Here is a 16124-nt window from a genome sequence, read left to right on the forward strand (position 1 = left end):
AAAACAAACAAATCAAACACTCTTCTAGGGATTAACAGAATCTGGGATCTCCACAACATAGTATTTACAATGTCTATGACACAACCCATGAGTCCCAAACAAATAAAGAACTAAAAGCAAAGATCATCAGTGATGACAAATCCAAGATATCCAAATGTTAGCATTGGCAGACGAGAATTTTTAATGCAGCTATTATCTATGCTCAGTGATTTAAGGAAAACATGCTTGCAATGAAGGAAAATATGAGATATCTCAGAGGAAAAACAAAAAATTTTAAAAAGAACCAAATGGAAATTTTAGTAATCTTAATCCTCCCAAGGATTGTTAGAGGTTGCTAGTCCCATTTTTAAAATGTATACCAATAAACTCAGGCTCAGAAATGAAGAGAGTAGATGAATTAAAAAAAAAATTGAACTTCTGTGCCCTTTGGGATCTATCTGCCCTTTCTAACCTTTACATTTGATTTAACCGGCATTGGATTCTATTTATTGTTAATTTCTGGCTAATTAATCTGCTGCAGTATGGAATTAGGATGAGGTAGACAGGAATTGTGGAGGGTAGCCTAAAGAGACTCTTAGAGAAATGTGATTATCAAAGCTTTACATTAGATGCCTATAGAACCTTTTTAGAAAAATTAAGAAGCAATGAGACTTGTTTCTTCTTTTTGAAAAGACAGAAAATATTAATAGAGTTCCCATTTTGTTAATCATAACATTTTGCTTAATTTGAATCAAATCTTTTTAAAGAAATAAATTGTGAATATAGCTTAAATTCTCCCCTACTGTCATGTATGACTAAAAACAACAAATTAAATTCTTTTTTTAAATTCTCATATCTACTTCCCAGTCCTCTCTTCTTCCTTTCCTCACAGTTACCAATGCATATCTAGGAACTAGCATTTTGTCTGGAGCTTCTGGTTTGGTTAAAAAGCTGTTTTCTAACCAGGCACGATGGTCCTATAATCCCAGCTGCTCAGGAGGCTGAGGCAGGAGAATTACAAGTTTGAGGCCACTCTAGGCAACTGAGTGAGACCTTGTTTTAAAAGAAAATAAAAAGGTCTGTGAAACTAGCTCAGTGGTAGAGGGCTTGCCTAACACTCACAAGGTTCTGGGTTCAATCCTCAGTACTAAAGCAAAAATTGTTTTTGTTTTTACTTAAAAAAAAGGTTATCCTGAAAGTTAAACAGCCCCTTTAAAACAAACAAACAAACAAAACTATTTAAATGCCAGAACACTCAAGTCAAAAATGAAATATTTATTACACTTCTATTATAAATAGTTAAGATGTAATTTTTGAAATGTGGATGCTATTAACTGATCCCTAAATAGTATATTACAAGATTTTCAGAAGTTATAGTTCCTTAACAAAATGCAAGCCAACAACAAAATAACACTGCAAATACAGCTTAAGATGCTCTCTAAATAACAATATCATATTTTACAAAGATATTAATTTCCATTTTTGATTTCTATAAAATTTGGTTCTTTTTAAAAATTTCTTTTTAGTTACATATGACAGTACAATGTATTTTGACATATCTTAAATACATGGAGTGTAAATTTCCATGTTTATGGTTGTACATGATGTGGAATTACACTGGTCATGTATTGATATATGAACATAGAAAAGTTATGTCCATTTCATTCTACTCTTTCCCATTCTCATCCTCCCTCCCTTCCCCCCACTCCCCCGCCAATCCTGAACCTCCACTCCTCCTTCTCCCGCCTGTAGTGAGTCAGCATCCTCATATCGGAGAGAACATTCAGCCTTTGTTTTTTAGGGATTGGCTTATTTCATTTAGCATGATAGTCTCCAGTTCCATCCATTTACCAGAAAATGCCATAATTTCATTCTTCTTTATGGCTGACTAACATTGTGTATATGTACCACATTTTCTTTTTTTTTTTCTTTTTTTTTTTTTATTGATTGTTCAAAACATTACAGAGCTCAAGACATATCATCTTTCATACATTCGACTCAATTGGGTTTTGAACTCCCCAAATACATAATACAGACTCACTTCTGTTACATACTCACATTTTTACATAATGGCATATTAGTGACTGTTGTATTCTGCTACCTTTCCTATCCCCTACTATCCCCCCTCCCCTCCCCTCCCCTCCCATCTTCCCTCTCTACCTCCTCTGCTGTTGTTCAATTCTCTCCCCTTTTTTCCCCCCACCCCCTTGCCCCTCATAACCTCTTATAATTTTGTGTATCACTGAAGGTCTCCTACCATTTCCATATGTTTTCCCTTCTCTCTTCCTTTCTCTCCCCCCATTCGTCTTAGTTTACTGTTAGTCTTTTCCTCATGCTCTTCCTTCCTGTTCTATTCTTAGTGGCTCTCTTTATATCAAAGAAGACATTTGACATTTGTTTTTTAGGGCTTGGCTAGCTTCACTTAGCATAATCTGCTCTAATGCCATCCATTTCCCTGCAAATTCTATGATTTTGTCGTTTCTTAGTGCTGCATAATACTCCATTGTGTATAGCTGCCACAATTTTTTTATCCACTCATCTATTGAAGGGCATCTAGGTTGGTTCCACAGTCTAGCTATTGTGAATTGTGCTGCTATAATCATTGATGTGGCCGTATCCGTATAGTGTGCTCTTTTAAGGTCCTCAGGGAATAGTCCAAGAAGGGCAATAGCTGGGTCAAATGGTGGATCCATTCCCAGCTTTCCCAGGAATCTCCATACTGCTTTCCAAATTGGCCTCACCATTTTGCAGTCCCACCAGCAGTGAACAAGTGTGCCCTTTTCCCCACATCCTCGCCAACACTTATTGTTGTTTGACTTCATAATGGCTGCCAATCTTACAGGAGTGAAATGGTATCTTAGGGTTGTACCACATTTTCTTTATCCATTCTTCTGTTGAAGGGCACCTAGGTTGGTTCCAAAGCTTAGCTATTGTGAATTGAGCTGCTATAAACATTGATGTGGCTGCATCACTATAGTGTGTTGATTTTAAGTCCTTGGGTATATACTGAGGAGTGGGATAACTGGAAAAACGGTAGTTCCATTTTAAGTTTTCTGAGGAATATCCATAAGCTTCCTAGAGCAGTTGCACCAATTTGCAGTTCTACCAGCAACGTATCATTACACTTTTTACCCCACATCCTCTCCAACATTAATTGTTACTTTTATTCTTGATAATTGCCATTCTGACTGGAGTGAGATAAAATCTCAGTGTAGTTTTAATTTGCATTGCTGTAATTGCTAGAGATGTTGAACATTTTTTCATATATTTGTTGTTTGTATTTCTTCTGTGAAGTGTCTGTTCAGTTCGTTTGTCCATTTAATGATTGGGTTATTTGGTTTTTTTGATGATAAGTTTTTTGAGTTCTTTATGTATCCTGGAGATTATTGCTCTACCTGAGATGCATGTGGCAAAGACAAAATTGGGTTCTTGCTTATACAAAATAAGTGGCTTAATGTCCTCTCCCTCAAATATCAAAAAATTTTATATCATGATCAACAAAAACTTAAAAATGAGAGAACTGATGTGAAAGCTAGGGGAAAAAAGGAAAAGAAAGTGGGGGAAGATAAATCAAAGAGAGGTTAGTAGAATAAAGGAAAGGAACCTAGGGGAGGGAGGAAGGATCAGAAATGGAAAATACTGGGGAATAATACTGGCCAAATTACATGGTTATATGCATGTAAAAATATTTAACAACAAACCCCACCATTATGTACAAGTATAATGCACCAATAAAAATATGGAAAAAGTAAGTTGATAATATACTATAATACAAACAAACATGAATTAATTTTGTTGTTGTTTGTTTTTGCTTTTTTTTTGTACGAGGGTTTGAATGCAGGGTCTTGCACATACTAAGTACACATTTTAACAATGAGCTACAGCCTATTTTCATAATTTGCATGCCTTGAAAAAAAATCTCTGCTTCATAAGAAGCTACTGTGAATTCAAGCATATTTCAAGTATTGGGTTTTTAACATTAAATTATATTTCCCAAATATTTTATAAGGAAAAATGTGAATATTATCAAGTATTTTTGCCATTAATTCATACATAAGAACAAAACAGTACCCATTAGGATTTATCTATATAGCCTGTACAATATCAATTTTAGACAGGGCTTTCTGTATACTTTTGGGATTTTTTGTAAGTTGGGCTTATTGAAGTAAAACTTACATTTACATAATAGTAAATATCACCCTTTTAAGTGTTCAATTCAGTAAATACTAACAATTATGAATAGTTGTCTACCAACAATAAAGATACCTATAGTTCGAAATATTGTATTGTACACTTGAAAATATGTTAATAGGGTGGATCTCATGCTAAATGTTTTTACCACAACAAAATAAAATTTTAAAAATATACAGTCTTGCTGGGCGGGTGGTGCATGCCTACGACATTGGATGTTGAGGTAGGAGGATCGTGAGTTCAAAGTCAGCCTCAGCAACTTAGCAATGTCCTAAGCAACTCAGCAAGACCCTGTCTCTAAATAAAGTTCAAAAAAGGGCTGGGGATATAGCTCAGTGGATAAGTGCCACTAAATTCAATCCCCAGTACCAATCATCATCATCATCATCATCATCATCATCATCATCATCATCATCTATATTTATATCTATATCCAGAGGTTCTTTAATACATATGGATCTGTGCTACACTTTTCACTGAAGAGTGTTCCAGTTTATTTAAACATTTCCTTACAGGTGCATGTTATAGTTTGGATCTTGAATGTCTCCCAAAAGGTTTGGTCCCAGGGGAACGCTATTGTGAAGATGCAGAAACTTTAAGAGGTAGGCCTTCTAGGGAGGTCCTTAGGTCATTAGGGGTGTGCTGTGGGGGAATGTGAGACTCTGGCATCTTCTCTCTCTTTTGCTTCCTGTCCATGAGGTGAGTGGTTTTGCTCTGTCACATGCTCCTGCCATCACAGGTTGCCTTGCCCCAAGTCCAAAGCAATGGAGCCAATGGATCGTGGACTAGAACCTCCAAAACTCTTTGTAAGTGGATTATATCAGATATTTTGTGTGATAGGAAGCTAACACTCACAGTGGGCATTCATCTTTCTCTAATTTTTATTTGCATAAGTAATTAAATATTTCAAAGAGAAAATGATGTGAGAAAATTCTAAAGCAGAAACAAAACAAAACTACTATTTATGTTAAAGAGATTCTCCAACAAGATAGGTTCTGTTTAGCTGAAAACCAAAATTCCTTTGTATCCAAGAGAATATATTTCATCGACAGTATTATAGGTCTCATACTCTTTGCCATTAAATATGACCATTTCCATATTTTAGTGAAATATAGTGCTCATTCAATTGTTTTGTGTAGAAGATCCTATGCAGAATTGGTGACATTATCCCACTAAGCATCTCCCTGCCTCTTCTCCACCTGCATAAATCATTTTCTCCATTAGCTCCCAACACCAGAGGGCAGCAGCCTCAGTAGTAATTAGCAGTAATGAAGAAAGCATTTCACTAACGAAAAATATACTCCTTTAGTAAAACCTGCACTAAATTACTAGTCAACCTTTTATTGTGGGGAAATATTTCTACAAAGCAGAACAAATGTGTAAATTAGGTAAAAATAATTAAACAAGTCAATCATGATGTCTCTGCAAAAAGACAGATGAAAAAAATCTAACTTTTATCCAAGAAGGAACCATGAAAATCTGAACTAATGGAATATAGTAGTATTTATATTCTTTTGTTAATTCAATATACCTCACAAGTAAAATTAGGAGGAACCAAATGATGATAAATGTCTTTTATTAGATTCTTTATATTATTTTAAAAAATAAGAGACTGGGAAAATAATTCTAGACCAAAGATATAAACAAATAGGCTTTCTAATGGCCTTGTAGAAGACTTGAAGGAACTAAACAAAAATCCTTTCTGAAAAAAAGAAATAAGACAGAGACTGTCCTCAAAGGAGAAGTCTACCTATTGTCTACCTATTGAAAATTGTCTAGAAAAGAAAGTACTTTCACATATGAATCTCTCCCCTTTCAAATATAAATAAAAATACACATATATAGATCTAGACATACACACACACTATTTTAGAACAGTTTTAAATAAATAAATATACTATTTTTAGAACAGTTTTAGGTTTACTGAAAACTGAATACAGGGTACTCCCACATACACATCCCCTTTCAGTTTCCTCTATTAACATTAACATTAAGTGTACATTTCATACACTTAAGCCAATGCTGATACATTATTAGTAAAATACACAGACTACATTATGGCTCACTTTTCCTATATTAAAGTTCTAAGGTTTTAGATAAATTATAAGGACATGTATCATTATTGTATCATACAGAATAGCTTTGCTGCCCTAAAAATCACAGATGTTACACCTATTTCTCCTTCCTTTCTGCTTCCCCAGGTCTCTGGTAACTACTGATAATTTTACTGTCTCTGTAGTTTTGCCAAAATTTTTCGGAATGACATGTAATTGAAATCATATAGTAGGTAGCTTTTTCACACCAATTTCTTTCAGTCAGCAATTTGCATTTAATGTTTCTCCGTGTCTTTTTATAGCGTTATAGCCTATTTCTTTTTAATCACTAAATAATATTCCATTGTGTGGATATACCAGTTTTCTGTATCCCTTCACATAGTGAAGGACAGTGTAACTGCCTCCAGTTTTGAAAACTAAAAGAGTCTTAGTTCAAAATGAAAGACTTAAACACTTGTCTCCTCTCCCTCTTGAGAACTTATTACAATGACAACGAGAAAAGAGTCAGTGCATATAGAGAAGCAGATGTAATTTCAACAAATATTTGAATGATACACAGTCTGATGATTCAAAACACAATTACAAAGCACAATAAGTCAAAACACCAAATAGGCTGATGATTACATCTACATTTTTATCTAAATCAAATCTTATTGATGGGCATGATAGCACACACCTGTAATCCCAGCAGTTTGGGAGGTTGAAGCAGGAAGATTTTGAGTTCAAAGCCAGCCTCAGCAAATTAGTGAGGCTCTAGATACCTTAGCAAGACCTTAGCTAAGTGGTTAAGCACCCCCTGGGTTCAATCTGTGGTTTATATTTTAAAGATTAAAACTTATCTATAACATGGTTGAACCATGAGGACATTATGACAAGTGAAATAAACCAGTCTCAAAAAGACAAAATACTGTCCAATTGTTTCTATTTATATGAGGTACCTAGAGTAATCAAATTTGTAGAAACAGAAAGTAGATGGTGGTTGCTAGGGGAAAAGGAAGGAGGAAACAGGAAGTTGTTCAGTTCAGCAAGATTTAAAAAATTCTGAAGATTTGTAACACAACAATGTGTGTACACTTAAAAAAACACTATTGAACTTAAAAATGGTCAAGATGGTAACTTTTGTGTTATGTGTTTTCTACCATAATAAAATAATTCAATTGTGTGCTTTGTCTTCTTTTTGATCCTTAAAATACTGTAATCACTAGGTGTTGTGATTTGGATCTTGAATGTTCCCCAAAGGTTCATGTGTTGAAGTCTTGGTTCCCAATGCAGAAATGTGCAGAAGCATGGTTTTGAGGGAAGTGATGGGATCATGAGGGCTCTAACCTAATCAGTGGATTTGATGGATTAGTAATTTGAATTGATTACTGAGAGGAGGGAAAATCTGTAGGCAGATGAGCCATAGTTGGAAAAATATGTCACTGAGACATGCCCTTAGGAACTATAATTTGTCCTTTCTTCCTGGCTGCCACGCACTGAGCAGCTTCTTTCCAAAAATCCCTTTTGCCATGATATTCTGTCTCACCTCAGGCCCAAAGCAATGGCGTCAGCTAACTATGGACTTTCAAACCATAAACCAAAATAAACCTTTCCTCCATTAAATCGTTCACACAGGTACTTTGGTCACAGGGATAGAAAGGTGACTAATACACTAAGTTAAAACCATCTAAGTATTCTTCACTTTAGATCCCACAATGGATTCAGATTAAGCTTTCTTCTCTTAACTTTCATTTTGTGTCACCTATGAGTTTTAAAATCAAATGTCTTTTTTTCTTAAGGTCCATTGATTAAATCTTCAAAATCATGCCCTGTTTTAGTTTGCTTCATTTTCAGCTTGTTCAAGTCTGTCCTTTCTTTTTTCCTCCAGTGATGCTGGGGATTGAACCCAGGGCCTCATGCATTCTAGGCAAGTGCTCTGCCTCTAAGCTAAACGTCAGCTCTCTTTCCTCCCTTCTTGCTTATTCAGGCCTGCCCTCCCCGCCTTGTTCCCTCCCTCCCTCCCTCCCTCCCTTCCACCCTCCCTCCCTTCCAAGACTGACTGCTTTTCTTTGATATTGTTGTTGACAGAAAAATGCCATCTTCACCATAACACCAAAGCTTTCAATTTTTTTTACTAATACGGCATAGATATTGCGTTCTTTTTCAAGATATATTTTCTGAAGCCCAATGTGGATCTAGTGCACTATTATCAACTAGAATATTTACATTAGGCTCCTGGAGTAGTTATTCCGTATCAGACTCCTCTCATATTTCCTACTTCCTTTTAGCATGTTTTTCCAACTTTAACTTTTTAAAAAATATTTTTTAGTTGTCAATAGATTTTTTTTTTTACTTTATTTGTTTATATGTGGTGCTGAGGATTGAACCCAGGGCCTCACACATGCCAGGCAAGCACTCTACCACTGAGTCACAACCCCAGCCCCCCAACTCTAATTTTTATATTTTTTATTATATTTGGCAGGAGGTGGAATCACTTTATATTCCTAGAGCTCATTAATTTCCTAGAGCTCATTCTTGTTTTCTGTTTCTTTTTCATAGTATCTTTCTTTGATGAAAATAATTTTAATTTTAAAAATATTTATTCTTAAGCTTCAGGTGGACACAATATCTTTATTTTACATTTATGTGGTGCTGAGGATTGAACCCAGTGCCTCATGCATGCTAAGTGAGCACTCTATCACTGAGCCACAACCTCAGCCCCTCTATTTTAATTTAATTAGAGAAATTTAAGATCTTTTGTTCCCTGTTTTATCTCTTTGTGTATATGTTTACTGCTTTATTTTATTTTTCATGTAAACTGTTTTCTTCATATAGCTTTTTAAAAAAAATTGTTTTAGGTGTAAATGGACACAATGCCTTTATTTTATTTATTTATTTTTATGTGGTGCTGAGGATTGAACTCAGTATCTCACACATGCTAGGCAAGCGCTCTACCACTGAGTCATAACCCCAGCCCTCTTCATATAACTTGTTCCTTAGTTACTGACATCCACAGACTTTTTCAGGAAGCCAACATGGGTTTTCTCTATTTTTGTACATAGAATATATTTTCTGCCAGTATTCTCTAAAACAGAATGGCCAATTGGAAGGTCTGTGTTTATGAGTTACTGTCCTGCAGACTTCTTTATTACTTAAACTTGCAAAGAAATAAGTAAGAGACTAATAGCATAACTAGCAAAATTTAGGAAGTGCTATAGTTTGGATGTGGTCTGTCCCCCAACAGTTCATGTGTTAAAGGGTTGGTCCTCAGTGTGGAGATGTTGAGGTTCTGGAAGCTTTAAGAGGTGGGGCCTAGTGAAGGGTAACTGGGTCACTATAGGCACTGCCTTGGGAAGGAAATGCTAGTTTTGTGGAGTGAGTTCCCACACATTTGAGTTGTTAATAAAAACAAACAAACAAAACAAAACAAAACAAAACAAAATGAAGGCTGGCCCCTCGAAGGTCTCTGGCTTTCTATCTTACCATGTGATCCCTCTTACTTATGCTCCTACCATGAGGCCATCAGCCATGAGGCCCTACCTAGAGACAAAACAATGGCACTACCAGGTCTTGTGTTTTTTTGCATCCAAAATGGTGAGCTAAATAAACCTCTTCTTTTTATGCATTACCCAATCTCAGGTATTATTTTAGCAACGTAAAGTGAACTAATGAAGGAGACACAGAGAATAGTGTGAGCGAGCTCCCATGTTCTTATAGTATAGGCATATATTTGACATACTATCTAAAATTTTTTTAAAATCAAGAAATAATGGCACTGGCATATTATTTTGTCTGTTCATGGTAACTGCAAAAATAACTAAAAAATCATTAAAAATGGCATTTAAGGAGCAAACTAAGGAAGAGAAGAGACAATTAAGAGCTCTACTTTCCATGATAATCCTTTCTGTACTATCTTTAAAAAACTGTAAGTATGTATTTATCCAAAATAAGTACAAATAAATTGAAAATAAAGTGTTGAAAATTGAGCAGAATAAAAGAAATTTGGAAATAAAAATTAATGTTAATTCTAAAAAGAAAAAAATTTAAGCACTCATTTATATGTACTAAATTTCTTGGACAAAGGGAGAATATTGTTGCCAAGGAGACCAAAGCAACTGTTGAGCAGCTCTTAACAACAACAAAATCCATGAGGTGGGAGGGAAAGGGAGAGAAAAGGGAAATTGCATAAAGGAAATGGAGGGAGACCCTCATTGTTATACAAAATTACATATAAGAGGTTGTGAGGGGAATAGGAAAATAAACAAGGAGAGAAATGAATTACAGTAGATGGAGTAGAGAGAGAAGATGGGAGGGGAGGGGAGGGGGGATAGTAGAGGATAGGAAAAGTAGCAGAATACAACAGTTACTAATAGGGCATTATGTAAAAATGTGGATATGTAACCGATGTGATTCTGCAATCTGTATTTGGGGTAAAAATGGGAGTTCATAACCCACTTGAATCTAATGTATGAAATATGATATGTCAAGAGCTTTGTAATGTTTTGAACAACCAATAAAAAAAAAACCCAGAACAGTTTATTCTACAGTATCTTATATCCTCTAGCTTTACAAAAGCCAATAAAATGATTTAATGAGGTCCTTGAAACTCGGTTATGATATCACTAATATTTATTGAATATTCAATTTTTAAAATCTATTGCAGTGATAAGAAGACTAAAGTAAAAAGTCACATGACAGGTTCTAGTTCCAAATCTTCCACTTAAAGGTCATATCTTCTTGAGTAAATCATTTTCCTTTTCTGAACCTATTTCTTTACTTGTAAAAATGGGGATAACTACCACATTCCTACCATATAGGGTTGCTGTATCAAATGAGATTTAGACCACTGTACAAAGATTGAAACAAGTAAATTCTAAGAATAAGCATAAACATTTCCCAAAGTTCATAAGGCCAATATGTATTCTATATTCTTCATTGATTGAGTGCTAAATTGAGTAAAGTATAGAAAATGTGAACAAAAAGGCTATATAAACTAGTATTATAAAATTGTATTAAAGTAGTGGAAAACTCAGTTCAGGTTCCACAAAAGGATGATTTCTACAACTTTCTTGGGTCTCTCCACAATAAAATTGGACTAGACCAACTTTGCAGAGGTGCTTCATGGATCTATTTTCCATCATACAATAATGATTTAAAAAGGAATTCATCCTCTTTTTACTTAGGCTACAGTTTGGTTGAAAAACCTTCTATTGTTAGATGTTTGAAAATCATTGGCTTATACCAAAGTCTTTTATTTTCAAGCTTTTGATAAGCTTAACCTTCAACTGTGAAGTCAACTCTTTCTCAATGCAGACCTACTTTCTTCAGACCAGTACTCTACTCACTATTTCTTAAAATTCAACAGTCAGTTTCTGCCTCCACATTGTTGTCAATATATAGGAAGTTCAACACCTTTGTTGTTGCTACTACAGCTGGATGAGCAGCTCTGCCCAGTGTTGTCTTAGTCCCAATCCCTACCCATTTACCCACCCAAGGTTTGACAGTACTTTATAGCATATAAAACCACTATTAGTTAAAATTCATGATGGATCAGAAACAGGAGAGTTATTATGTTAAAGAAAACCTGGTTTCTAGGTAAGCATGACATGTCTGTAATTTGACAATACATGAAAGCACTAAAGAAAGAAGTGGGGAGGAGATAGAAGCTTTAGCCCCAGAACACAAGAGAAGAGTACTCTGGTGGAAGAGTTATCTGTGCACTGCCTGGAGGAAGAACACCTTGATCCATGGACTTATTGGGTTCTAGTGGTAGGGTTGTCCCATCGTGAAGATGGATGCATTTACTTGATATAGGCTGATGCTGTTAAATTTTTACATCATATATCTGACCTCCTGTGATTTGGCTTCATAATCACCAAAAACCTTCTTTTTTCTTTTACTTCCCTTTGGATCTATAAAATGCCCTAGCTAGAAACAAATCCACTTAGCTATTAGATCCGTACCATAAATTAATAAAAAGGCGTTCTTAAATAGAACATCAGTTTCTGTGACTTTGAGTATGATGAGTCCATACTGAGACAGGGTATGCTTAACATATTGGACTAAAGGCCTGGAAACTGGGAGGTAAGACCTTAGACTGGTAAATGTACCAACAAAAAGTTACCCCATGAGAACTACATGGGAAACCCTACATTGCCCCCAATAAACCCTGTCTTTTTGCACTATTTTTAAAACTTACATACACTTTATTTGTTCAAAGCCACTAAACACATACTAAAGCCCTGCTATGATCTGTTCTTCACACTTTTCCAAAAATCTATGTACCCTGAGCTATAATAGAAACAAATGTGCTAACTACGTGCATTAAAGTTCCAATCTCTGCTTGTCATAGTCCTCTCTACCTTAACAAGTCTAAATCTTAACTAATTCTGAAAGCTCAACACAAGTAACTTTCTTTCGTGAAGATATTTTAAAGTACCACCAAGGCTAAAATTAGTAATTTTGGTGGCCAAGGCAAATAGCAAATTGCCCTCAGATCAGTTTATAACTTATCACATACCATTATAGTCATTAACAATCAGCACTATTTGGTAGGTTCCTTTTTTAACAAAATAGGTATTAATCAGGTGTTAAATTCATTTTCCCTATATTAAAAGACTATGTGTGCTATCAACAATTAATGGAATAAATGTTAAAAATCTGATTTATTATTTTACATTTCTGTCCTCTAAATTTCAGTGCTCTGGGACTTAACCTAGCTTACTTACAATATCCATCTACAATATATACATTTTTGTTTCCCAATTAAAATATTTTCTTCATTAAAAAAGGGATCATGACAACAGCAGAGGAGGTAGAGAGGGATGTTGGGAGGGGAGGGGAGGGGAGGGGGGATAGTAGGGGATAGGAAAGGTAGCAGAATACAACAGTCACTAATATGCCATTATGTAAAAATGTGAGTATGTAACAGAAGTGAGTCTGTATTATGTATCTGGGGAGTTCAAAACCCAATTGAGTCGAATGTATGAAAGATGATATGTCTTGAGCTCTGTAATGTTTTGAACAACCAATTAAAAAAAAAAAAAAAGGGATCATGATCACACATATAATGATAAATGAAGGGCCTTCTAATACTATATGGATACTCTTAAGAATTATTTCATATGAATATAAAGAAGTTAAGAGGCCTCCTATCTCATTCACAGCAGTTTTTCCAAAATAATTTGGTGTTTCAAAAAACAAAAGATATTGGACTGGGGATGTGGCTCAAGTGGTATCGCACTCGCCTGAATGCGTGAGGCCTGGGTTCGATCCTCAGCACCACATACAAACAAAGATGTTGTGTCGGCGGAAAACTAAAAAAATAAAATAAATATTAAAAAATTCTCTCTTTCTCTCTCTCTCTCTCACTCTCTCTCTCTTTAAAAAAAGATAATAATGTGGTTGGATTCTTCAGGATCACGAATCATTTGGTTTATCATTTGGTTTTACCATAGCTTTCAAGTGATGGGAGGTACCATATCTGAAAAATGTATGTTTATGTTTGTTGTAATTTTTTCCCATTTTGTGAACAAAGAACATTTATAAAAATTTTAAATTAAAAAAATGAATCATGAAGATATTTATTATTTCTAATAATAAATTAATAAAAGTATTTAAATCTATTCTTGCTAAGGGCAATTATTATTTGCTCCCTGCATTATATTTGTTAGCCTTTGTTTCATCTTTCCTTCTATATTCTCTGAAGGTCTGATTCATGTCTGTCTAATCTTTCTATCTCTTATAGGTTTTCAGTCAGTTCCTTTTATGTAGAGGGCACTTTCAAATAAATTAAGACTTTTTATTCCACTTTCAATGAAAGCATTCCTTGTTCTTTTTATATGTATTCTATCTTCTCATAAAGTATCCTTGACCATCCCAATCCACAGATCACTCCCACTTTTGAATTTCTATGAAAACTAGATATCTATAAACCATTTAATTGCCACCAAAATTATTCTAGTCTTGTGTTATTATGTACAATTTATAGTTTTTAAATATTTCAACATATCTCCACAGTATCTAGGCATAACATGGGCAATTAATGAATGTTAATCATTCAACCAGTCTTTTAAAAATTAATCAGGACATTGATTAGGGAAAATATAGTCAAAATAGGTACCAAAAGACAAAGCCTTGCTACTCCAAATGTGGTCCACAAATCAGCATCACTGGTATTACCTGGAGGCTCACTCTGAGGCAGCCTCACAGACTCCACCCCTGATCTCTGAATCAGAACCTGCATTTAAAGACCTTGAAGATGATCTATAAGCAACTTACATTTGAGAAGCACTGGTTTAGACTCCAGAAAAATCAGAATGGCCAAGATGCACATGACCACTTAATGCCCAATACCTCATCATAATAGCTTATCTGCTGGTTATCCCTAACCGCTGACAGCTTATCGAAGACAGGAAGCCTTTCTATATTCCTCACCACTAGTATTTCTTGGCCCTAATAGGGCCTAGAACGTGAATTTGATGATTTGATGATTCAAATGCTCAGGGTTTTTGTTTGTTTGTTTGTTTGTTTTTACTGAATGAATGATTGAACAAAGTAAAAATAAACTTTTTTTCAGAAATCTTGTCCTTTAGAAATTCTTTTGTACAACATGATTTCCCATACTGCCATGCAAATCCCCTAATTCAGTATTATTAATTCAATTTTAAATGTGTTGCCTTCTCTGCTTCAACAAATGTATTTTTTTATGCACCTGACAAAGCAAAAGCTTGTTTTATCATCCTCCCTTACAGTCTCCAATAGCTTCTATTACAAGTGAGACAGCTGTATTTTTTATTTCTGTGTTCATGAATCCATTCCATATGCCTGTACAAGAAGAGGGGGAGAGCAGAGGAGGGGGTAAACCAAAAACAACTTCATATCAGGAATGTCATATGAAACCTAGAAAACACCATATTTTGAATAGGATACTTTCAGAAAACAAAGGCCAGCAAGGGAAAGAAATAAGAGTTAAGAGAATCTTTTCTTTCCCCAAGAGCAAAAGGTGATACGATAGAATACAGGGAGTGTATAAAGACCAGCGACTACCTAGTGACAGAAGATGGAAACACACTAACCAGCACTAAAGCGGAGAGAGGTTGGAAACCTCCAGGGATGCCTGAAACCACTTGCAGGTTTGCAGAGAAGGAAGTTAAGAGAGAAACGAGGAAAGAAATAGCTCTGTGAAGGATATAACTTACGATGATGATTATTTTTGAGAATGAGAGATGACACGCACTGAAGGGAGAACGAGGGGTTTGCAATTTAGCGCACCGCAAAAGGAAGCGACTGCGGATGCCTCCGACCAGCCCAGACCACCCGAGGAAGGCAACCCAAGCTTAAGTGGGTGGTAACGCCCGGCTCCCCCGGCCATCTCCTCGGAAGCCTGTGGAGCCCTGGATGGCACTGGAAAGGGCGGACTGTGCGTGGGAGGATGTGCAGGAAGAGGGGTTGGATGACGATTGAGCAGGTACCTACCTTGTCCCAACGAAGCCACTGCGCGATAGCCGTGTCTAGCTGAGGGTCGCCGGTGCGGTAGGGGGCGTGGAGCAGGTTGGAGTTCAGGTCTCCCTCTGCGTTTTCAGCCATGTCAGCGAGACGTGGATATGCGGGCCTGAGCGGCCGGCCAAGACACCCAACTGGGAACCTGGATGTGCTCACCAGGGTCCGGACTCCCCCTCCTCACTGAAGGGCATCGGAGACCAGCTGCAGCGTGTGAGTGCCACCTCCTGTCGTAGCTCTAGAGAACCGAGAGAGAGGGCGGATACCTCCGCCCGCGCCCCGGCGGACCAGGTCTGGGTCTCTGGGTGATCTGACTGAGGCGGGCGTGCGCCGAGAGAACAACAACAGTCCCAGATGTCTGGGTCGTGGCCGCAGCCGCTGCCGCTGCCGCCGCCGCCGCCGCCGCCCTCGCCGCCTCAG

General features: G+C 36.3%; 1 protein-coding gene across 1 annotated transcript in view; it reads right to left on the reverse strand.

Moving 5' to 3' along the window:
- Nucleotides 1-16124, reverse strand: part of Pgm2l1 (phosphoglucomutase 2 like 1) — a 62550-nt gene extending 46426 nt beyond the window's left edge. Inside the window, exon 1 of the mRNA XM_005323191.5 lies at nucleotides 15681-16124. Within this exon, the coding sequence (XP_005323248.2) occupies nucleotides 15681-15791 (111 nt within the window). The 5' untranslated portion in view covers nucleotides 15792-16124. The remainder of the gene's footprint in view (nucleotides 1-15680) is intronic.

Source organism: Ictidomys tridecemlineatus, chromosome 4, assembly GCF_052094955.1.
Source record: "Ictidomys tridecemlineatus isolate mIctTri1 chromosome 4, mIctTri1.hap1, whole genome shotgun sequence".
Classification (NCBI taxonomy): Eukaryota; Metazoa; Chordata; class Mammalia; order Rodentia; family Sciuridae; genus Ictidomys; species Ictidomys tridecemlineatus.